Source organism: Hyposmocoma kahamanoa, unplaced genomic scaffold (genome assembly GCF_003589595.1).
Source record: "Hyposmocoma kahamanoa isolate Upper Pololo Valley unplaced genomic scaffold, ASM358959v1 88, whole genome shotgun sequence".
Classification (NCBI taxonomy): Eukaryota; Metazoa; Arthropoda; class Insecta; order Lepidoptera; family Cosmopterigidae; genus Hyposmocoma; species Hyposmocoma kahamanoa.
The window spans coordinates 3,644,749-3,669,321 of NW_020654466.1; the positions used below are offsets into that span (position 1 = coordinate 3,644,749).

The following is a 24,573-nucleotide window of genomic DNA, read 5'->3' on the forward strand; positions in this document are numbered from 1 at the left end:
TGTATGTCCAACGGTAGAGCGCCTTGGATTGGTCATGGATTTCGGTCAGTCTTCCTATTCTGTAACTCTTTTAAACGAATAACCAATTGTGAGAACGTCATTTCTTAAGGAAAAGTTGATGATTTATTCAAATACAATAACATACGGTGCAGCACTAGGCTGCTATGACTTCGCGAGTAACGCACGTGCGTTCGACTCAATTTCAAAAAATTCAATTAAAAAATGCATGAATGCACTCACTGTGCAAAATTAGAGCGTAAAATCAGAGACAAAGTGTACTTATTTGAGTGTTATAAGATGTTTTTTTAAATTACATTTTTTGAGCGGTGTGTTCGTAATGTCGGCAACTTGGCAGGCGGAGGGACGGGTGATGGGACGCAGATTTGTGCTAACACTGGTGATCGGAATTTCTGCAGGATTTAGCTTTGCGTACATACTTTTAACATCTTCAGGATTCTCACGAGAAGTAACTTGGTACAGGTAACTATCAGCCCTTGTCTAATGTGCATGACAATCTTTCGCATGGCACCTTTTAGAGCATGCTGTTACTGCTGTATATATTTTTTTTATTAAGGCTAGATTTAATGCTAAATTAATCCTACAGCCAAGCGCTAAATTATGCAAACTGTCACTTTTTAAAATACCCTTTTGAAAGCTGTGTAAATGATAGCCCAATTATTGGCGACGAATTTTCACAGATCTTATGTTGCCCACCGCAGAGATGTTTCCATGTCTAAAGGCTAAATATCACTTTTAGCCATTTACAACGGTGGTCCCAGAATTGAGATTGATATCAATATTCATTGTTCTGTCCGATTCTGCAACGTCGTACGGCGATATCTAACATAAACCTGTAGTTCTCAGTTTGCTTTTTACATTTTATTCACCTGTTTTTTGTAGGAAGTTGCTAAAATTTGAATATTATCTGTATATTGTGCCAAGTGAACCATATTTCTCACCATTGGGAATATAGTCATGCGAGTTTGGGATTTCAAAATTTTCTTCTGACAAAATTCTTCTGAGACACGTATTTTTTTTTACGTACGTTTTTCGGTGAAGAAAATATAGTGATGAAACCGTTTTAAGAGGTCACAACAAAGTGTTTCCTTTTAACATTGGACATGGACACAACACCAAATCCGAACAAATCTGATCTAGACTAGCCGTATATACCAACGAAAGACCAACGAGCCGCGATCTGTACCACATTCCTGCCGGCTGTGTAGCGCATGACGAAAACGTAGTTACTTGTACGTACACGTACGTTCAAAAGACGATTTGAAGACCCCAACCCGCATTATGGCATATCCCATTTGCGTAAAATATTGGTTGGTAGACAGGACTTAGGGATCCACCACAATTATTCACACGGAATCACCTTGATCCAGTCCGAAAAGCCTTTACATCCTCTTTCTGTCTTTCCAAATCCACGCAATAAAAGCTAAAAAGACGTTGCACTCTTCGCTTCCGCTCGGATCGCCGATGCGAATCGCACAACGTCATTTTCGTTGTTATTACATAGACATAAAGATTTTTCGATAAATGTGGTGACTCCCTTAAGTGCAAGTTATATTGGGACTTTGCACTCTGCCTTTCTCAAGCTAATTTCTAAGTGTCTATGGTTTTAGAATTCTTTAGGTACTTCTATAACGAGCGTAGCCTCGATATAGTTAACGATCGCGTGTATGTAAAAAAATGTCGCTATTTGTGACTATATTACCTAATTACGTAACTAAACAACTAGCTACCTACCTGCTTCTTATCATGCTACATAGCCGGCAGGAATGTGGCACAGATCACAGCTGGTTGGTCTTTTGTTGGTATATACGGCTAGTCTGGATCAGATTTGTTCGGATTTGGTGTTGTGTCCATATCCAATGTTAAAAGGAAACACTTTGTTGTGACCTCTTAAAACGGTTTCATCACTATATTTTCTTCACCGAAAAGCTCATGGTAAATTGTGGTAAATAAATAAATAAATAATGGTATTATGGTAAATTTCAAATTAAATTTCGCACATTACATCCGAGAAACTCAGAGGCGCGAGCACGGTAAGTCAAACCACGGCTTTTGTTATCATAACTTTTGTTAATGGAACCTTTATTATTTGCCTTTTATTTTCAACTGGAAACCATCAAATACTATCGGATACTATTGAATATTGGATGATGGCGCTGGTAGAGTAGAAGTAAATATTCCTTGTTAACAAGAAATTAGTTATTTGTTATGTAAAGCTGCAAAGTTGTTGTTTGACACGAGTGCTTCTATTGAAAGCGATTCGCGAGTGGGTCAAAAATTTATTCCTGAGCGTAGCGAGGGTTTCAAGGCACGAGACGCAAAACAACTTTGCTACCGAGTGAAACACGCAACTTTTCACCTCACTGTAGCGAGGAAAATGGTAAATAAAAAAAACACTTGAACTATAAAACATCAGTTTTTAAAAAACTTTAATTTCGGATGCGTTCTGAATTTACACCTCATGAATTTTTATTCTTGCTTGTACTTATAATTTTGTGTACTTAATTAAGATATTATTGAGATTATTTTAGTTCTTCGACGAATTAAAATAATTTGATAAACACAATTAGTTATTATTATATTGTCAATTTAATGTCAACGATAATAAGAATAAAATATACCAACGGATTTATATTACTTTAAGTAATGTAACAAATCAACGACAAATCGCGTCACTGAACGTGTCATTTTCTTTTCTTTTTTTCATCGAAACAAAAAGTTAGGATTCGCTTTGGACCTTTTGGAGGGAAAAGCGTCGTTTTTATTTTTACTTTCAATTATTTTGTGAATTCTAGTTTAAAGTGGAATAGGATAGCGCTATTTTGCCTTAATCGAAGATTAAAACGCGAAATTATACGAATCTCGAACTAAAATACCCGTATCGGCCCGTTTTAAGGAATCCCGAGTCAATCCAAGCACGCCGCCTCAAATTGCCTATCCTCTTTGTGACGGCCATGTTTACAGAAACATAATTAAACTTCATGTTTAGGCTGATGGCTTTGCCAAAGCCTTAATAAATTAAAAAAAGAAAAAAAGAAAAGTTAGGTGCACCACAGTCCATCGTCAAGTTCGAATTTCAAAAACCTTTACCACGCTAGCGGGCAAAAAAACGCTTTTGCGCGCAGATTTCTAATAAGAAAGAACTCTTTTCCAAGCTAGTGAGGTGAAAAAGTTCTTTTCAATTCCGCAAAATGCCAAGTGTCATTTCTGATATATCAGTTTTTTATTGTAACTAATCCAAATGTTGAAAGCAATGCAAGTGAACAGTATTGTAATATTGGGCCAATTTACGTACTTTTCACTTTTTTACGTACAACCTACTTGAGGTCAGGAACCAAATGAGGTAAAACCGTTTTTGCAAGTGTAAAATCGGACACAATGTTTATACATAGGTACTTATACGCATAATTTTACAATTTTTTTTTGTAAATTAAACCTTTTTTCAAAGCTTATTGTGCTAATTTTTGCATGCGCTGAAACGTCTGTACAGATACATTCATTTAGTTGCGATATATAATAATAAAACCAGGTAATTATTCAATTAAGTATTTAGGTACTTTCGAAATACGGACAAATGGACCGATAGACATCATAAGCACTACCATAAGGGTGCTTTTCTTTTTTACCGTTTGTTTACGGTATCTTAAAAAATAGACCAACGATAGCAGTCAGGTATATACAGGTGTTATAGGTGTATTCTTATTTCGAGCTATTAGCATGTCATTTTTGGTATACCTAGAAAAGCGTGTAACATTTTTATCATTTCTTTTCTGGCAACAATGTGTTCAGTGTCAAAGACGCTTTCATAATCCAAATTGTGACCGTACATTTTTATTACAGCCTATATAATACAGAACTATGTACCTACTGAACTGAAGTTCTGATAAATATAGAATTCTTTTATTATCTTAAATACCTATTAATTTTTATCACTTGTTAGTTCGTACCAATAAATCATAAAAAATACGGTGTGACTTTATACTGCTCTATTTCCTAGAATCCAATTTTTGGTGCTAGAGTGCTATTCGAGAGTTACAGAAATTGACGATTGCATTATTAATTTATTTCATTTTAATATATTATTGAACGTTACATTTCTCATTCAACAGTTCGCTATTGAAAAGTATACATTAACATCTTAGATCAATTATCCGGTTATGGTCACGCAGTGACATACTAGTTATATTTGAATTAACTAATGTTTTTCTTGAAATCATGTACGATAAGCTTATTTGTCAATTAAAAGTTTACTTTAATGTTACGTTATAAGATAATATTTCAAGTGACGTTTTACTGGATTAAAATGTATCTTAATAATGATTGATACATCTGTCTCCGTAAAACTCCGAATAATTATTCGAAAAAATAGTGCTGTACTCGTACCTATGTTATTATAAGAACTAAAATTTGCTTTACAATTGTAGAATATTGTTATCTTACAAATAACGGACTTGTTAATGACTAACGTGACTGTTGGGTCCAATGATATTAAACAACTTTTCTATCGACATTGTGGTGAATGTATTAAAAAAAAATTATTTGATAATCGTAACTGGAATTGTCTTACGATGGTCGTCATATCCTAGTTTTATCTCATAAGATCTGCAGCTACATTTTTATGTATTATTTTTTAAAGTATTCATGAAAAGCATTTCCCTGTGTCAAATGCGTTACCTGAACTTTTAACGACCTTATCTAAAAAAAAGATTAATTTTCAATTCGCTCTTTCACGTATAATCAATGATATCTGCAACGTAAAATCGTTTGGTACGATTATTCTTTGTTTTAAACAAAATATTCACAGTTATTTATATTTATTTGAAGTTTGTCACTGGCGTTGCCAATCACATAGATTTTTGTTCAGTCAAAGGGTAAATATCCGTTTGTACTGAGTATTTATCCTAAAACATGGATAATTATTTTTTTGTGCTTTTTATAATAAAATTCATTAAAATTAATTTTTTATTAAATAATTACGTTTTTGCCATTCTTTTATCTAACATTACTGTTCTGCCTACGTTTTGCGAGTCGAGTGGTATAAACAATTCGATTGACAGAAAGTTATCAAATTAACTGTAACCCTTGAGCTGACCTATCCTGCGTTGATAAAGTGCGACCCAACTTTATGGTCTTGAAGTGTACTGCGTACTGAATAAAGTCATGTTTGGACTTGAAATAGCCTCAGGATTCTCTTTCACATTTCACACACAAAATCTAGTAATTAAAACACATGATACAAAAAATAAATGTTTATATTGGTGTAGCTACACAAAGTGTTTTAAAAATATACTTTGTTTTACTAACTACAAATAATAAACCACGATTAAAAATATTTATCCACGTTTTTGGATAAATATCGAGTAAAAATGGATATTTATCCTGCGTATTTATCCCAAAGATATTTATCCATGACCCATCTCTATTTGCGATATATTCGAAATGTAGGTCGCACGACTATATCCTTAGATAGACAAAATTTTATTAGATTTTTTGTTAATGTGGCGTTTAAAATTTTCCAGTCACCTTTACTATCATTCCGCATATTTCTATGAAAATTTAAATCTATTTTTATTCTTCCTATGTGCACGGGCTGTGTAAATTCATAAAAAAAAGTTGTTTCTGTAATAGCTGCGTAGGCCATAAAAGATAGAAAAAAAATAAAGGGTAGGCTCTCTGTCGTAGATTTGTAGATTCTCCAGTCAGTGAATTCTGTCGAAATTTATCGGTTAATTTTTAAATAAAAACGCGTGCGTTCCTCAACTTGACATTGGCGAAATCATTGATTACTTTGATGGGACCGTAACATTTAAAAGAAAAGAAGAAAAATCACAAAATGTCATTAGTGTATTTATAAAATTTGTTAATTGAAATTATTCGGTACCTCGTTAATGTCATATTAGCTTAAAAGGGAGCACGCCAAAAAAGTTTTGACGTTGGCTCCGGCCAAATTTGTGAAACAAATATTATATATCTGAAGTTCGCGTGACATGCGACAGGAGATGTTGAATTTTGCGCATTAAAAGTACCAAAATAACTCTAAAACTAAGGGGATTAAAAAAAATCCGTAGTGACAGTTGTCGATCATGCATAAATATAATTAATTATCTAATTTTTGTCCTAATAACCTGTAGGATAAAACGAAAAAAACACATCGAACATTACGAGGATAAAACGAAAAAATGTGTGATTTTTATCTATCGAGGAAACTTTATTGTTTTATGTTTCTGATTAATGTCTATGCTTGAATATATCGTGTAGTTACGCATACAATATTTTATTTTTAACTTTAAAGTGGATATACCCCTATAAAATCAAATCGAAGATTAGGAATTTTTCCTCTGCTCCCTCTTAATAAGTAAAGCATGTAAAAAAACTGTATATCACATTGGTATAAATACCTCAGTGTAATGAGAATCTTTTCTAATGTAAAGATTTATGCTAGGTACTTATAACTTGAAAAGCGACTCTTGTTATTTTATTTGTAATGGAATTTGCTTGATTGGGCTTTTAGTTTTAACTTGCTTATACATGTAATAATATAAATAGGTATGTGTAGTGTCGGTCTATAATAGATTGTGCGCTTACTTTTAAGACTTTGCATGTATATTTCTGATTTTGTATTGGTGTAGGTAACAATTGTTCACTGACCAAATAAACAAATATAAGTTAAAAAAGAATTAGGTTAAGTTTGCAATTTTTGAGGTGAGCATGCATTTGTCAGCTCTGACTATGTCTAATCTGCTAGAGTCGCGCCTTTAAGTAATATAATGCCGCATTCGAACTTTCTACCAGTGTTGAGACCTCCTTATTTACTCGGAAAAGTGGTGATCGTGGCATAGAGCAACCCTAATTGGTGAAGCCAGATGTCTTAACGGTTGACTTCGTGCTCGCGCTTCATCTGCCGCTCGCAATAGTATACTTATATTAAGCATCAATCAATTTAGTAGCAGTAGAGCTGCTTACGAAAGACTCCGTCCAGGAAAATACTGCCACCAAAGTTATTTCTGTCGCCATGGACAATATCTCAAGAGACTTCGACTGCTAATCGCGTACAACACAGCTAAGTCGGGTATTTAGTACCAATTTGTACAACAGATGTCGCTACGAGTACTAAATAGCTATTTTTATACAAGCTGCAATTTCAGAGCTACTCTAATTTCTAGTGATAACAAACAAGTCAACTAGATGGCGCTTATTGCACAGATTTTTATGGATTGTGCCGGCTATTTTGTTTAGGATTAGTGCTATATACCCCCACACACGATGCCATGACACGTGTATTCGTCTAAGTTCAGAAAATAAGTTTAGCTCATGATAAATTTTTGAATAATATTATTACAAGAAAAAAACGTATTATTTCATATTAAAGAGGGATTAACTGATATCCTCGGCCATTTATACAAAATAAACTATTTTCATGCTATTGATCAGCGCCATCTAGATTGTAAGTCGGAATTTTTACTTTTTCAGAGTTACGATCTGTAGTCTGAAGAGTGGTGGTATTTCATATCATCGAAGTCTTATTTTAATATTTTCAATTTTCTGTTTATCGCATTTTTTTTTGTTACAAGACGCGAAAGTAAATCTTATACCCCTGCAATATGGTCCCTTCTCGTTTAGAGAACTAAATAAATAACGTAGTCGTCTATTAACAATGAATCGCTAGATGGCAGCATATTGATTGAAATGTCAATATAATATCAAAACGTCGTAACTTGTAATAATAGATATTGATGGTATTGAACTTTATGAACGATATGTCTATAGGGTAAACTTTAAATTATATTAACAATCATAGACTTACAATTATATGGACGTCGGGTCCGCGCTAAAAAGTGTCCGAACTTATAGGGCGTTAAAATCGTATACAGAGCGTCATTCACGCTTTAGTCTTCGTTTGTTCGACTGACAGCGAAGCAAGCAAAATTAGACAGTACTGCGATGACATTACAATTTAAATTCAACGTTTTAGCTTTTTCATATTCCTTTACATGTCACTATGTTTAAATAGGTTGACTTGGGACATTGTTTTCGTGGTTTTTTTATTAGACCCGTCGTCCATTTATTTGTAAGTCAATGTTAACAATCGAGAATTTGTTATTTCTTTTTAAGTTTGAAACTACGACCAATCACTGTCAAGTTTTTGTAGTGTTTCAAATAAAAAATGTGTGAGTTTTGGCGACATCGGTCGGTTCCGATAGTAATCGAGGCTTAAGGCGCTTCCATGGTTTTTTTCTTCCGTGGCAGCGCCCCACAGAAGGTTGCGATGTTAAGCTTTGAGTGGCACTGCAACTGTTATAGATAGGCGTGTCGCTTACCACAAAAAAATTTCAAAAATCTTTCGGTACACCAGCAGCTCGTTGTCAAAGTTATTTCATATTCAACCTAGTAGAAGCGTTGCACTGTCGCGCGGTACAAGGTCAACCTAAACAGAACTCTGATGAATTCTCCGACACCACTTGGTCGGTCCTTTGATGTCCTGTTCCTGTATCTATCGTCCACACACGCAACCAATATACCAGTTATACCGATTTCCAGGGACCTAGGCGCCGATCATCACGAATCAAACCACCACGCGTTATCCTCTATGGTAGATCATGGCACAGACGAGCCCGCACATCGCAGCGAAAACCGCTCGGTCGCGGACGACTTGGCCAAACGCGTCAGAGTTTTGTGCTGGGTCATGACGCAACCTGAAAACCATGAGAAAAAAGCTAAACATGTTAAGGCTACCTGGGGGAAGAGGTGCAATAAGCTGATTTTTATGAGCACTGAAGCAGGTATGTTATCTGTGTGAGCTTCGTCTGCCTTTATCTGGCACACGCTACCGAAAAGTTTTTCCAGGCGCGGAAATTTTTGATGATGTATAAGGGACTAATTTCATTTATCAGTCTGAGAGGAGGTATGCGGTTACTTAATATTTGTATTTAATGTTATTCAACTGATACAGCGACGCCAATACCTAATGCAAAAGAGCATTTAATTTTATACTATTATTATAGTTCAAAATTGCCAGTAACGTTTCTGTGTGTTTAAAACGTTATCTTTCCATTTTTGTTTTAGAATTTTTTAAAGAAATCCAAATTTTTAACATCCTGCTAATTTTTATGTGTTTCAGATAGCGAGCTACCAGCAATAAAACTTCCCATTAACGAAGGCAGAGACCATCTCTGGGCGAAAACAAAAGCAGCATTCAGATATGTGTACGAACATCACAAGAGGGATGCTGATTGGTTCATGAAAGCTGATGATGATACGTAAGTAATAACTCCACACATCTATCACAGTTTTAACCATAGATATAGGATAAAAGGGGAGATTGGGTATGGGGGCGTGGTTCGTGTCGCCTCGATGCGATCAAAATGATTATATCGAGTTGACACGCCTACAAACTTCGCCACAGTGACATGGCGATCGTTGTACATACCAAGATCTCTCGTAAAACGTGAAAATGTCAAGTTGTAGCGATACACCTTGTAAAAATTTGAGTGAAAACAAAAATTTTAAAACCAAAATTTTTACAAGGTGTATCGCTACAACTTCGCTATCTAACTATATCTAACTATCGCGCGCGGGTGAAAACCGCTCTGTGAGTTCTTAGTGTAACGAAAAATGAGTTTCAGCGCCATCTAACGTGTAATAGTTAGCTTATTATACATATACTAGTAGCATAGTTACTAAAACGTTACCTAATGGTGACTGGCTGAACCAGGATGAAAAAATACTGAAATATTGTAATATAACTCTTACTCAAGTGACTGTAAGTTTAATTTTGTTAAATTTTAAAGTTGTGTTACGTCGTTTTCACGTTTTAAGCCCTACCCAATCAAAATCTTTAAGTTATGGTAGTAGATGATAGAGTGTAAAGGTTGAATTACACACAAGCTAAAAAGTGGTGACATCGGTACCCGGTCGTACATAGCGTCATTACATATCTCCCCTTTTTTTCTATGTCTATGGTTTTAACCACAGACATGTCTAGATAGACGCCGCAAGTGTATGTACTTCGCGTGCCCAAAGTAAGTGAAACTCACTTAGTTGCCGCTGCTACACTTCAGAATGCGCTCGAAAAAAAGGAATTTCGAGAAAACAAATAAGCAACCGGGTGTATGCCTCATGATTTGTAATACATTGCGGCTTTTACTTGGTGCGATATATTTCTGATCCTTTGTTAATAATACGCCATGAATATCGAACGAACGCACTTTTGTATAATGCAGTTTCGTGATACGGCCGCTTGTACATTTCTTTGGCCAAATTTAATATTTAGTGATGTATACGTTAGGCAACACTGTTCTTGATTCTGATCGATTTTGAAAACAAAGGGACGAAAGTTATAATGACCTTAGCAATACTATAAAAATATTCTAAAACTCTTTTGTATAACGTATCGTTTTTTAGTTTTGTAGTATCTGTAATTTCGACATTTTTTGCAGCACTTTGCCTCGAGTGTCCGAATATATTGAGCAAATAATTACATACATCGCCGGATATGTAGTACGAGTATTACTAAAAAAATATATAATGCAAAGAATTAACAGTGCCCTGTCTTTATAAAAACCTGGAGTTGGTCATACGCATGAGTTCGTTGCTTTCGAGGACGAAGGTGGTAGTTTATCCCACCTAAGATGCTATTCAAATGTGCAGAGTAGCAAAGTTAGAAATCCAAGATATATAATAATAAACAAATCACAAAAATTTCACACGAGGCCGTCATTAAGTAAACCTCTTCTGATCAATAAGATTTTACCATATTTTGTCAGCAGTAACATTTCCATTTGTCTTGCCATTTATTCAGAAAAATTTTACTAGATAAATTAATTAAGGCAGTCACAAGTTCAAAATAAAATATATTGACGTGCGTTTTCATTATTTAAGTTAATCGATAAGATCTTCTATTACAAAAAGATGTTATAGTATAATAAGCTCATTTTATTGGAAGGACAATAATTTTTTGAAGTCGATTAAAAATTAAAGTCTTAATTTTTTTAAGTAATCAACGTTTTTTTTAAACAATTAAAATACTGGACTTAACTATCTTATTCTAATATTTTTCTACTATATTAATATTACGACTACTTATCAAAAAATACTTGATCAAACATTATTGTATTTAGAATCGATTAATTGAATGGAGTACGCGTATTTACGCGTATTCCGTTCAATCAATCGATTTAGAGTGGATGGAGGTTTCCCATCACTAAATAGTTCTTGTGACGTCATAGTAGGTAAAAATGTGGCACGCTTGGTTTTCATACACATTGCTATACTTGCGGCGTCTATCTAGGTGTATGTCTGTGGTCTTAACGTACGTATGTTGGATCTACATATTAGCAGCAGTAGAGCGCCTTGTGAAAAAGTTCGTCCAGGGAAGTACCTTACTATTTCTATACCGCCAAGCAGTAATGTGAGTCCAGTTCTGAAGGTTCGGGTTTTGAAGGGTAACGGTGCTGGTGAAATTACAGGCACATGAGACTTATCGCCCCTATTTCTGTTTATATACTCGATGGCTGCAACATTTTTGGGCGATGACCCTTTTTTAGATGATCCATTGTTTAAAATTAGTTAAAAGGGAGCTGGTTTAACATCTACTGCCCATGTAATAAACAAAACACAAAACTTAAATACATCCAAACACAAAACCTAAATATATATCTTACTCAAGATTTCAAAAACTTAAAAGCATCTTCCTAACAATAGTGTTGCGCGCCGCAGGTTGAATATTCGATCTTCGAGATCTTCTTTTTGTCGTACGGATGGCATACATTCTATTGTTGCCCAGGGTGCATCAGATGTACAGGAATAGTGGGTCGTGCGGGCAGGCTTCTTTCGTGCAAGGGGGGTGATGAAGTCCCGCAGTGGCGGACAAGTGCAGATGGGGTCATGGATCATAAATCACGTGGCCATAGCCCCGTCCCATGCAGAGTGTATGAATTTTTAGTGAGTACTACCGCGCCTCTCCAGGACACGATAATATCCATATCGAGTTCTTAGGTTTTCGCGATTGTTACACATAGGAAATGAAACTATTTTTCCGGATTGAAATCGTAATCGTAGATTTTTAACTATTGTAACTATAGTGAAAGAAAATAGGGTGGTTTGCATCAATATTAGACATAACTGGTTGAAGACTGTACCACCTTAGTCAACCGTGACTATGGAACCTGGAAAGGGCCCGAAACGTCGGTTTGTTTGAAAAAACAAATATACGCGATTTAAATCTGGAAAAATAGTTTCATTTCCTACGATAATATCCATTTCCCCCGAAAAAAATGCCTTGGTCCACCGCAGTCGCTCAAAGCGAGTTGTTGACCTTGTTGTTTATTTTATGCAACGACCTTGAAAAAGTCCGGACTATTTCAAATTGCACATGGTTAACTTAGAATTGCAATTGTTAGTTACGTTTCCGTTATCGCTAACTAATTTCCAATTCTAAAGCACTTTAAAAACCAGTCATTTGCCATGGGCCATTAAGTTTGTTTACACCTTGTGGCTTTAAGCGAAATTTATATGCAATAACGTGCTAAAAATATGGCATGGAATGAGTTTTAAAAAATTGGTCCTAAATCTTGCAACGTAGAATGCAAAATACTATTGTTTATACAGGGTACAGTCATGGAACAAAAGATGTTTATGATGTTAGTAATATAGTCATGTGAGGAAGAGGGTGATGACCACCATATTTGTGTTTGTACTAATAATGTAATACTGAATATTATACGAACACCCCCAAATTAGACAATAAAATATCAGAGATTGCGCAAACTGGTATACATCGAGTATATATAACCAAACATAGAGACGAAATGTCATTTAATTTGTATGAAAACTATTCTGCCAAATCATTACGGTGACAACTGCGCTCCGATTGGCCAGCCTGAATTCGCAACAATTGACGGTCGTGTTGTTGTGTTGTAGTGACGGTTGATATTTAAAGTGATATAAGGCCATTTGTCTGATGAGTTGCCAGGGATGGGAGGCCCTTATCTTGTCTCTATTTCTGGTTATATACTCGATGTTGGTATATGTGGTATACTGGTTATAGTTTGATTTTTCTTGAACGCATTACTTTTTTATTTTTAGGATATAGGCGTATATACAGGGTTATTTTTAAAATACTAACAACCTATCAGGACTATATTACTACCATCATAAACAACAATTCAAATCAACAACAAATCATTCATTCATTCAACATTTGGAGATTGCCCATTACAGTATGGACATGGAAAAGTACTGACTCTAATATTTTTGTGTCCTGATGAAAATACCTTTTATTGATTATGTAGCCTTAGTGAATTACATGTACCAAGTTAGGTCAATATTCATTTCCGGAGTTAGAAAATGTGTTTGGTTTTTAGGTTATAGTAGAAGCCCAGAAATATGGACTTTATGTAGCTTACTTAAGGTTTGCATTAACTTTTGCTATGAAATTGGGAAGGCGCAGTGCTCCTTACTCATAATAATTGTTATTATTCGTCGTCACCCTTACAGCCAGATCAAGCCAACTGCAGCGCAGCGCAGCTTGAGACGTTGTTTATAGTGTATGAATAAAATGACAACAACAACAAACGCGCGGTACATCGCCGTCTATCTACGCGCAGTGTGTCATTTCCACACATTATTACAGCGTCTTTAGCTGCTCTGCGCTGTGCCTATAACCTTTCATTATTCACTTTACTATTTATGGAACAAATAAAACACTTTACCTGTATGTTACGTTTATTATTTTATTCAATAAATATGTTATCAAGGCCTGCAGCTGGTGCCTTTACATCATTATAACGTGCCCAGCTCAGTTTATTACGTGCACATTACGTGCGCACAACAACCGACTGTTCGTTTTCCAACAAGACACGAGCAATAATAACCTGATACAGCGTCTAATGTGTCTCTTACGTTTTTATCCTTATTTACCAACATGTGTGTATAATACACTTTACTGGATACATGTCTGGATTTTATTCTCCCACGAACTAAATAATTGTTGATTCCAAATATCAAAGGCAACTCTTCTTCAATTTCTTCAGATACTTCTATCTGATACGTGCCATTTTGCCTTATGTGTTCACCGTAAATTATTTGGCTTGTTTTGTTTAGTATGTCCCTAAAGCAAACCGCTTCAAACTAACCATGTCAAATTTTGGAGAGCTACTTAAATGCGGAATATCAGCACACACAGAAGTAATAATTACTCTCCTTCTATTCATATTTTCTCTTATAATATCATCGCCTAAATGGTTTGGTACATTAATTCTGTTTTTGGTTATGTTAACATTCTAGATCTTCAGGGCGATCTTCAATGAGTTTGTGAAACTTGTTTAATAAGGCACAAGCAATTTTAATATCATCCATCACATGTCCCATGACACAGTCGAAGAATTCTTGCCTTATGAGTTTAAAATCTCTTTTAATACGTTCGTTCACAATTTCCACCACCCAGCGACACATTGTAACACATCTTGTTTTATTGGTCTGTAAAGTTGTTTATTGGTTTTCTCCTTCTGTTAGAGATTCAGGCATATGTGCTTTGTACCCTAACGCCGCTAACGTTAGCAACGCATCTCTAAAACCTCTGTCGAGGTTGAAAACGTAATTATTCCTAAAGAAACGGGTTAATTCAGTTTCGTCGTGTAATAACACATCTGTTAATATGGATGAGTCATTCTTTGTTGCCTTAAAAGGCTCTAAGCATTCTAATATCACAGCAAACAATTAAAAAGGTTTTATAAGACCTACATGCTTGTGTAATTTATATGTATCTTTTTGGAATTTGTAGTTACTACTACTGTGTACATATAACAATCGCTGGTTTTTCGTGTGGTGGCGAATTCGAATTCCCAAAAAGCATCTCTGGTATTATTTTGTTTTTACCAGCCACTTCCTCTATCGTCCTACAGGAAACTCCTAAATATAATGGTACAAACTGTTCCATCAGACAATTACGTACTATATTCATATACCTTTCAAAAGTACTTCGAACCTGATAAAAAAACGGACAATCGTTGATTAATATCTCCAGTTCTGATTTTAGCTAAATATATACTAAGAGCCAAACATGTTGAAGGCACCCTTTCATGTAAGGATGGAATCAATGATGGTAATTCATGCAATTGTTCTACAGTGAATCCTAACCAATATGACTCATTTTTGGGTCTATACGATTGAAATCGGTGAATTCTAACTTTCGTTCTACAGCTCTTTCTAAAATTGCCATCATATCGTCCATTTGATGACCTGTGAAGTCACTGTACGGTGCTAGTAGCCCATCCCGTAAATGACTATTTGCGTGATAATGATAAATACGAGCACTTAAAGGCACATATATTTTGTAAAAGCGCAATAATCATTTCTTTAACACTGACGGTACTAATAACCTTTCTACACTTTCACAGTCATGAAATATGTATGGTTTGGGGTAGCAGCTACACGTTTCCACACATTAGACTGAACTTTAAGGATGGACCGCCTAATTGGCTGGGGGACGCACGGATTTTTGGTATTGGAGGCGGAGCAGGAATGTTGATTTCTGCCTCCATTTGCTCTTGAGGTAACACTACTGGAGCTGCTGAATCATCCGACCTCTGAGCATCTTCAAGATGCCTTTGAATGGTCCTAGTGGCAGCCATCCAACAAGCACGACAAACTCTGACCAATCTATTTACCTGAAACAGTAAAAGTATTAAATAAACACTCACTCAACCTTCATTTATGCCATCTAATATATTTTTTATAGTTAAAAGTAATAAATAAAATATATAGGTAATCATAAAAACAAAGAGTGCAATGTACACATTTTTAATTTTCTTTTTGAGTGTGTTGATTATCAAATAAAACTATGGGACTGTTAAAACTATAATACATATATAATGAAAATATGGGTTGCTCCATTTTCATAATCTAAAAGCTTACCTGATGTGGTGGTACTCATCCCAATATAATATTTCTTTGTGGACTATCAAGTGGTACAGTATGAGTTCTGGCTCTCAATATAGAAAATCCACAGCCGTAATAGACACTTATATGACCAACAGCAGGTATTACGGGTTCTTGGCTCTCATTTGCACTTTGCAATAGAGTGTAACCATTATCACACACTATGTCTTCATTTGAAAACTGAAAAGGATAAAAGAGGTAAATATTTTTTTTAATTTAATATATCTGAGACATGTATCAATAGGTACTTTACTACCTTGTTTCTTTATGATTAGATGATTATTTTCTGTAGTGGGTATTTTAAATCATTATTTACTTACTTATATGTACTTACAGGTGTACGTACTTATAGGTATGGTGTATAGTCCGTTCCAATCCATTTTGAACAAATAGTAAACAAACTTGTTTGGTTAAAATTCCAAAGCAATCACTCAATAAATCGAATAAATAACACTCACGTATTTTTCGAAGATTTTGACTTGATATATCATCACTTTTTCCAAGAATATTCGCTTGAATAGCGTCGTAAAATCGTATTTGAAAAATGGTAGTCCAGAAGTGACGTTATTATTCATCTATACTTCTATGACTTGCCTATGGTTGCATAGTGCTGTTCGAAAAAAACATTCGGTTCAATCAATTAAAGTTTAGTAATCGATTAACGAGTATCTAAGTGTAAGGATTTGAAGGTGGATTTAAATTGAAATTTTAAATATGCTTATATAGGTTATGTAAGGAAAACCGCTAAACTCAATTGAACAAATCGATTAATTCAATTAATTAATCGATTTGTAGTTGGCGTTACAATTGGCCATCACTAAACCGTCTATGGTCGGGCCAGTGTTTTGTTTGTTTACTTTTTGTTCAAAATGGATTGAAATGAAGTATATGTGCTAACTTGGTACCATTAACTTATAATGACTAGCACAGTTTATCACAATTACTTCTACACACATATAATTATTGTGATTACAAGTAGATGTATTAAACAGAACTGTGTGCATACCTACATAGAAGACATTAATTTATTATGAAACGATTTAGAAGACCTACAAACACTTGTTCGATTAGATACTAATAAGATTGCTTACCGGTGTAGGTGTAATCCAAGCCCGTAATATGGCTAAGATATCATCGGGAATGTCCTACAGAATGTGTTTGCGCATAAATGGCGCTAACATCTAGGAACAATTGATACACTGTTTTCTAGCAGTAGCCATGTCGAAAATCACAAATATTAAGTCCTGTCTTATTAAACACTAGTTTCACACAAACGGGAGAGTTCTATTGATAAGATTAGTAGGTTAGTTAGAAACAGAGGAACGAATGCTCAACTCGATGCAACAAAACATACACACCAAACCAACAGTCTAAAAATTCTTCCATCCTCTAACTTCAACTTCAACTTTTGTATCTATGGCTCCGTCGTTTTCCAGCCTCTAAGAAAAATTCGAATGAAATAATGAATGTCAGATGACTGACAACTATAGCGATGTACCTAATCAGCATGTAATCGATTTCTACCAACATGATTTAAAGTTGCCTACTTTGCCCCAACACTAACGTAAATGGCGGAATATGATTGAGTTGCAAAACGGAAGTTAAATTGTTTATTAATTTAAAATATAATAATCCGGAAAGGTATTTCTTAGCAAAAAAGCTCAAATACTTGAAATATTTTTGTTTGATTTTTTGTTTACAAATGATTGAGATACGTCTGTTTTAAAAGTACTGTCCGTAGGCATTCTCCTTTACCAAAAATAAACTTTTATGTTTTTGTTGTACTATGTGACACTTTTTATATCTGTATTTGGTAGAATAAGTTCAAACGTGTAAGCGTCCTCCGCGACGACTACCACCCCCGTGCTACACTGTTATTACCGTTTAGAGCTATCTATTTAAATCTATTGTCGAATGCAAGTAAAACCTAAAGAATTATTAAAATCTTGGAACAAAAGTTGTTGTTTATGATGTTAGTAACATAGTCCTGAGAGGCTATTAAAATTCAATGCAGTGTCACATTTATATGCAGAAATATTTTGAAGAAACCCTATCCTGTAAAATTTGTTTTTTGTCGCTTACACAAAATCGGCGGTAATGGCTCGATATCCTTGTCGCGACAAGGTCAAAAGTTACGAAAAATGCAAGAAATGTAAACTGCTCGTATTTATATATCAATTCTGTGGTTTAGGCCATAGTTCACCACGTTAGCTCGATGATGCGGCTTGGGGGTATCATATTTTTTTCATCAACTGCTCTTCAAAACCAGAACGCAGGAATATTCACACCATATTTTACTGCTTAGCGGCAGAAATAAGTACGGTAGCTGTACTTCTCTGGACGAACACTTTCACAAGGAGCTCTACTTGTCGGTGGAATAATCACCAATCATATCTTTGAGTTCCTGACACAACATTACTTTATCTTATAACACTTAGCTGACCTCGGATTAACTCCTCTAGATTCGCTCTGGGCCTTTTGGAGGGAAAAGTGTCGTTTTTATTTTGACTTTCAATTATTTTGTGAAATCTAGTTTAAAGTGGAATAGGATAGTGCTATTGTGCCTTAATCGAAGATTAAAACGCGAAATTATACGAATCTCGAACTAAAATACCCGTATCGGCCCGTTCTAAGGAATCCCGAGTCAATCCAAGCACGCCGCCTCAAATTGCCTATCCTCTTTGTGGCGGCCATATTTACAGAAACATAATTAAACGAAGACATGGCTCAAAGGACTTGTATCCAAACCAAAATTATTAATTAAAAAAAACATTTGACCTCATTGACCTTATTAGTGTAGTGACCAATGTCGAATCTAAATAACTTCGTCTTAGTCTTCCTTTGCCTCAGCTTTCTTTTCATTTCCCTTATGATTCCACATGACAGCAAAAAGACAATGCAATATTTTTGTTACAGATACGTCATTGTCGAGAATCTACGTTACATGTTGTCGGAGCACAATCCGAAGGATGCCATTTATTTCGGATGTCGGTTCAAGATGTTCACTAAACAGGTTTGTGAGGGCGCCTTTATTTGACACGAATTTCATCGCGCTCACTCCGACCGCGCGACCGCGTGAATCTAAGGGTCGTATTCTAGAACTACTCAATACTCAAGTCAGGACTTGAGTATTGCAGTGAGCACTGAAAATCATACTCAAGTCCTTACCGTTAGGGTCGTATTTCTAGTGCTTGAAATCATACTCAAGTCTGCTCAAATCCTGACTTGAGCATTGAGTAGAGTTTTGGAATACGACCCTAAGTGTCATGGCGAAATACGCTCTATTTATTTGGATTTTTGACTTAAATGGGGATCCCGGGCGCGCGGAAGTGACAGGCTTGAATTTAGTCTACGCGGCGGCGGCGGCCCGGCGACCGGTTATATTATTCAGAGGAATTCAAATATTGTTGTCTAGTAAATATAATTCCGATTCGCCATTAATACACATGAAGGCGTGGTAAATGGGCGGTCGCAGCGCGGCGGCCGAGCGAAAACTTTCGCGTCGTGTAATTGGGCGTTTACTGTCTTTCACAATGACGTCCTTTGTGGTGCAGCTGATAACACCGTGGGGCATTAGATAAGGAAGTCTGATCGATTCCCGGTCCTTGAACCAATTTAGGAGACGAACTTTTCGAAATCTGTTCTAGATAGAGGTCTCAGAGGCAATTTCGAACCTCCTCATCCACAGTCCTAAGAGTCCTAACACTGGGCGAGCTCATCAAACAACAAAAGAGAGTAGACATATATCTGTCTGTCTTATCTCCCAGTCAACTTGTCATTATAGATCGAGCAGGGTTCGAAATTATCAAAGTATTTAATTTCTTTTATAATTAGCATGATAATTATCTGATAATTATCCGATCCGATGAATCAGAATATATATTTACATTCGATAATTAGCCTTGCTGATTCATAGAGAGAAAACAAAATAACCACGAAGAAAAGTCTGTGAAACGAAACTATTTATTTGTAACTTTTTTTGAGATTGGTAGCATTTTATTGTTCCAACCTATTTGTAATTATCGTTATCAATATTTTGATACTTTCAACCCTAGGGACGAGTAATAATAGCTCGATATAATTGGAGGCGTTTAGAAAGTCATATTCATGTTTGTTGTTCTAAATATTGTTATGTACTTAAAATTGACAGGGCTACATGAGCGGAGGGGCGGGGTACGTCCTGAGCAAGGCGGCGTTAGAAAAGTTTGTGAACAAAGGACTGCCGTCTCCGCATCTCTGCAAACCTGATGATAGCGGCGCTGAAGATGCTGAAATGGGTATGTTGGTACTTTTTAATGATTTCACTTGTTTATACACACATCTCTAACTTATAGACGATATTGTCAAATTTTATTTATTTAATTATTTAATCTTTTTGCGCAATACATACATACAAATGGCTGACTTAATGCCATAAGGCATTCTGTACTAGTCAACCATTGGGCCAAACAGAAAAAAAAATATCATAAACCAAAATTTTATGGTTAATTTACATACGGTATAAAATAAACATAATACAGCATAAACATACTTAATGTACTTATATAATAAAAACATGGATAATAAGTATACCTAATATATTATATTGTATATAGTAAACATAATATTACTTAATAATATGTAAGCACTTTGATTTAAACTTTCACGATTTTTACACATTATTTGATTTTTAATTCGGGACTTAATCGAAGATTACCTAAGAATGTAATACCCCTTTCAATCTCTGGGCGTTTACAAGATTGATTGCAGTTGTGGGAGTTCCTATATTGGGCAGACAAAACGCACCATAGCGGAAAGAGTTAAAAAACACATCGCGGCTGTTAAGAACCGTCAGCTCAATAAGACTGCAATAGCCGAGCATTTGCTGGAATCAGGACCAAACCACTGGATTGAGCTTCATAATCCAAAGATGCTTTCTACAGAACGTCATCACTATAGTAGAATCGTACGTGAAGCTATTGAAATTAAAAAACACCGTAATTTCAACCGAGAAGATGGTTTCAAGCTTTCATCGTCATGGGATCCAGTTATCGGCAAATGTAAACGACATCAAGTATAGCCCGACAAGTCGCCGGATGTCGTGAGTGTTGTGTGTCGGTCTAGTGAGAACCCTAGTGCACAAATAAATAATGAAGATCAAAATAGTTAGAAAAAAAAATTAAAATCAAATAATATATAAGTACCCTCAGCAACATTCTGCAGAGTCTTGATCTAGAAGATTGTCAAATAGATAATTGCGCAACATGCGCTTGAAAGATAACTTAGTCTGAATTTGTCTTATATTTAGCGGGAGCGTGTTCTAAAGACGGATTGCATGAAGGGCGAAAGAATTAGATACAAAACCAGTACGGTGAGAAAGAATAGAGAACTCGAGGCTACGGGAAGTTAGAATTTCGCAACCCGGCCGAGCGGTTTTAAATTGAAATGAGCATCTAAGGTAATCAGACGCAGCCGGGTCGAACAAAAGTATTTTGAAGTTATAAAAAAAATAGTAGTGGTAGAGCTCCTTGTGAAAGAGTTCGTCCAGGAAAGTACTACCACCTTATCTGTTTCTGCCGCCAAGCAGTAATGTGAGCATTACTGCGTTCCGGTTTTCAAGGGTAAGGGTGCTGATGAAATTACAGGCACATTGGGTCTTGTCAAATTATGTCTTTAGGTGAGTGGCGCAGGGGCAATGCCCCGATCTTTGCGTTTTAAAGCTCTGAGTGGACCTGCAACTGTTATGGACAGGCGTGTCGCTTACCACCAGGCTTACCATCACGACTTAATCGTCCAGTCACTTGGTGTTATATAAAAAAAATATATTTTTAAATTATTTGATAACTATGTATTCAAGTTCTTCAGCCGAAATATTAGAGATAATAAATATAGAAAGTACAATAAAATAGTAATGGTAACAGCATTGTAGTGAAGTTGTAAAGTATTATAGTTACACATGATTTCTTTTTATAACATCTGAGATTAATTTAACACGGCATAATCAATTTCTACTATGTAATGGAAATATAAAATATTTGATATATTACAAATTTTATTACGACACGTTTGATTTAAAGTCGGCCGTCTCGACTTACTATTATAATAGTATATTTACATTTTATTAATATTTTTATGTTTATTAATAAAAAGAACGCAGAGAAACGTTTTCCACCCGATGGTACTTGAAACCACGACATTACTGCACCGTAGTATTGCTTTTACCAACTGAGTTACAGGTTAAGTTTTATCGAGTTGACGAAATTCTCCTGTGTTTTTGTTAAAGATCTTTGTACTGGATCTTTCGGCATTAGGAGCCGCTAGTGATATCTGGATTTTAGAACCTCCTTCACCGCAGCCTTGAATTAATTCTCACAGCTAATAAAAGCTATAAGCGAAAAAAAAGATATCAGATAATTTATAGATAGATAATTAGGCTTTACAAATTGGCTATGTTTACGTCGACATGTAGACTTAACAAGTTAAAATTAAGAAGTATAACCATATTGACGAGTTGTATTGTATAAAAAAAGAATCATCAAAATCATCAAAGATGATATATATATTGATATATATGTATATGATGATATATATATGATGATATATATATGATATATTATTTGATCCTCAAAGAAATAATTGATCTATTGTAAATGTGCACTTTTTTAAATAAACGATTTTTTTATGCTTGATAGAGCCCTCCTACGTAAAGTATCGTATGTCGAAATTGCTAAGTTTACAGGGGAGCGTAAATTATAAAATAATTTGTAGTTGTTCATCTAACCGATGTCTAGGATTTTATAATACTCTTTGTGAGTAACGAGCTTTGCCAAATAAAACTGAGAAATGCTAAAGTCACGTGGTATGCTCATTTCAGTGAATTCAAAACTTTAAAACGCTCCCCTGTAAACTTGGCAATTTCGACATACGATACTTTACGTAGGAAGGGTCGTATATTAATTGTTCCATCTATATTAGTTGATCTACGGATACATTGTAAATGAACTGCGTTGAAGTTAACACTATTATTAGATTTAAGCATACTAAATATAAATATTTGGTATTCAAAAATAATGTTTGATCCTCTTTTATCATTGGTCTTTTCTTTTAACGATTGATGACATTTTTAACCAGTATATCTTTTGATATTTATCTCCTAATAAATCTTGGTTGCTTGGTTGCGCCCTGCATTCAGTAGATTAGGTTAGGTTAGTGTATGAAAAAGCAGAAGCCAATTTGCTTGCGTTTCCGAACATGTTTTATGTCAAATCATATTATAATTGACATAATTTTAGTATATAAATATAATCAACATTTACTTAGTTTTAGAAATAAGTATCTAAATTTTATTTTTAATGCTCATTTGAGTTAGTTTTAAGGCCCAACATAAAACTATCAAAGTTATTTATAGAAATCAATCATTTTTTTTGCGTAGCTCAGAAAATATTAAAATATCAATAGATTTAATTTATTTTATGTCTCAGAGAAAAAGGATCAATCATTAAGAAATATGACTGTTTATATCATAGACCTACCAATAAATGGACGTCGAGTTCTCGCTAAAATGTGTCCGCACCTGTAGGGCGTTAAAATCGCATACAGAGCGTCAATCGCGCAACAGTCTTCGTTTGTTCGACTGACAGCGCGGTTGTTATTCATGCAGTCCCATATAGTAATAATAACTTGTAAAAATTACTGCATTAAAGTGTACAAACAGGATTTTGTATCATATTTTCACTAAACAAATATATTGTGTTATCATAGTTCTCATTTAAAAGTGTTATTTTGTATAGTTTTATGGTATTTAATTTATATATAAATGAATCGTGAATATAAATTACAAAAGCACACAAAATAATCGAATAGCTAACTGTCCTTTTTCTACACATTGCATGCGCAAAAGACGGAAAGAGACCCATTACGTCAATTTCAAGAAGCTTAGATAAACTTCTTGCTCATTTTCAATTGTTCGAACCACAAGCGTTTGAAATATTTAGAACAAAGAAATTTCTCAAAGAAATCTTATTTTTAAAATGATTTTTTTATTAAACGTTAGCAATAACTAACAGAATATTGGCTTGGGATAACCTATCAGAAGTCAGAAAGTACATTTGCCCGAAATAACGTTAGCTCGAATTTTCATAATGTCAAATGTATTTTTTTAGGAATATTAAACAAAAGCTAGTTTTGCCTTTGTAAAAGGCATCGAAATTACTCGAAAGCGTAACGGTTTTATTATAAATCGGTTTTTGGAATTACGGATATTTGAATTTACGTTTAGTTGGAATATTGGTACATTTCTTATTATTGCACACGCTTATTTTCACATTTGTAGTAATATTTGTATATATGTATCTACCCAACTCTTTATTATTTCTTTAAGTGAATTTGTACAAAATTCGACATATGTCATATCCTCCATGTCATAACCAACCATCGACTATATAGTTTCTGGTTATATACCCGATGTAACCAACGCATTTCCATTTTGGTAACTTTCGAGATGTTGGCACCTAAAGTTTCTTTTTCTTTGAAAAATGTCAATGACATTGATTTTGCTTAACAATTAAAGTGGAATTAAATAAGATATATTAATTGCGATTTTTTTGTCAAATGACTCCACTAGTTTTATTTATGATTGTT

The 24,573-nt window shown here is 34.9% G+C and overlaps 1 protein-coding gene across 1 annotated transcript in view; it reads left to right on the plus strand.

Moving 5' to 3' along the window:
* The window catches only part of LOC113235649 (glycoprotein-N-acetylgalactosamine 3-beta-galactosyltransferase 1-like), a 34,968-nt gene that overhangs the window by 5,600 nt on the left and 4,795 nt on the right, over positions 1-24,573 (plus strand). Inside the window, exons 2-6 of the mRNA XM_026471470.1 lie at positions 356-480; positions 8,557-8,798; positions 9,137-9,275; positions 18,871-18,967; positions 20,105-20,231. Of these exons, the coding sequence (XP_026327255.1) occupies positions 356-480; positions 8,557-8,798; positions 9,137-9,275; positions 18,871-18,967; positions 20,105-20,231 (730 nt within the window). The remainder of the gene's footprint in view (positions 1-355; positions 481-8,556; positions 8,799-9,136; positions 9,276-18,870; positions 18,968-20,104; positions 20,232-24,573) is intronic.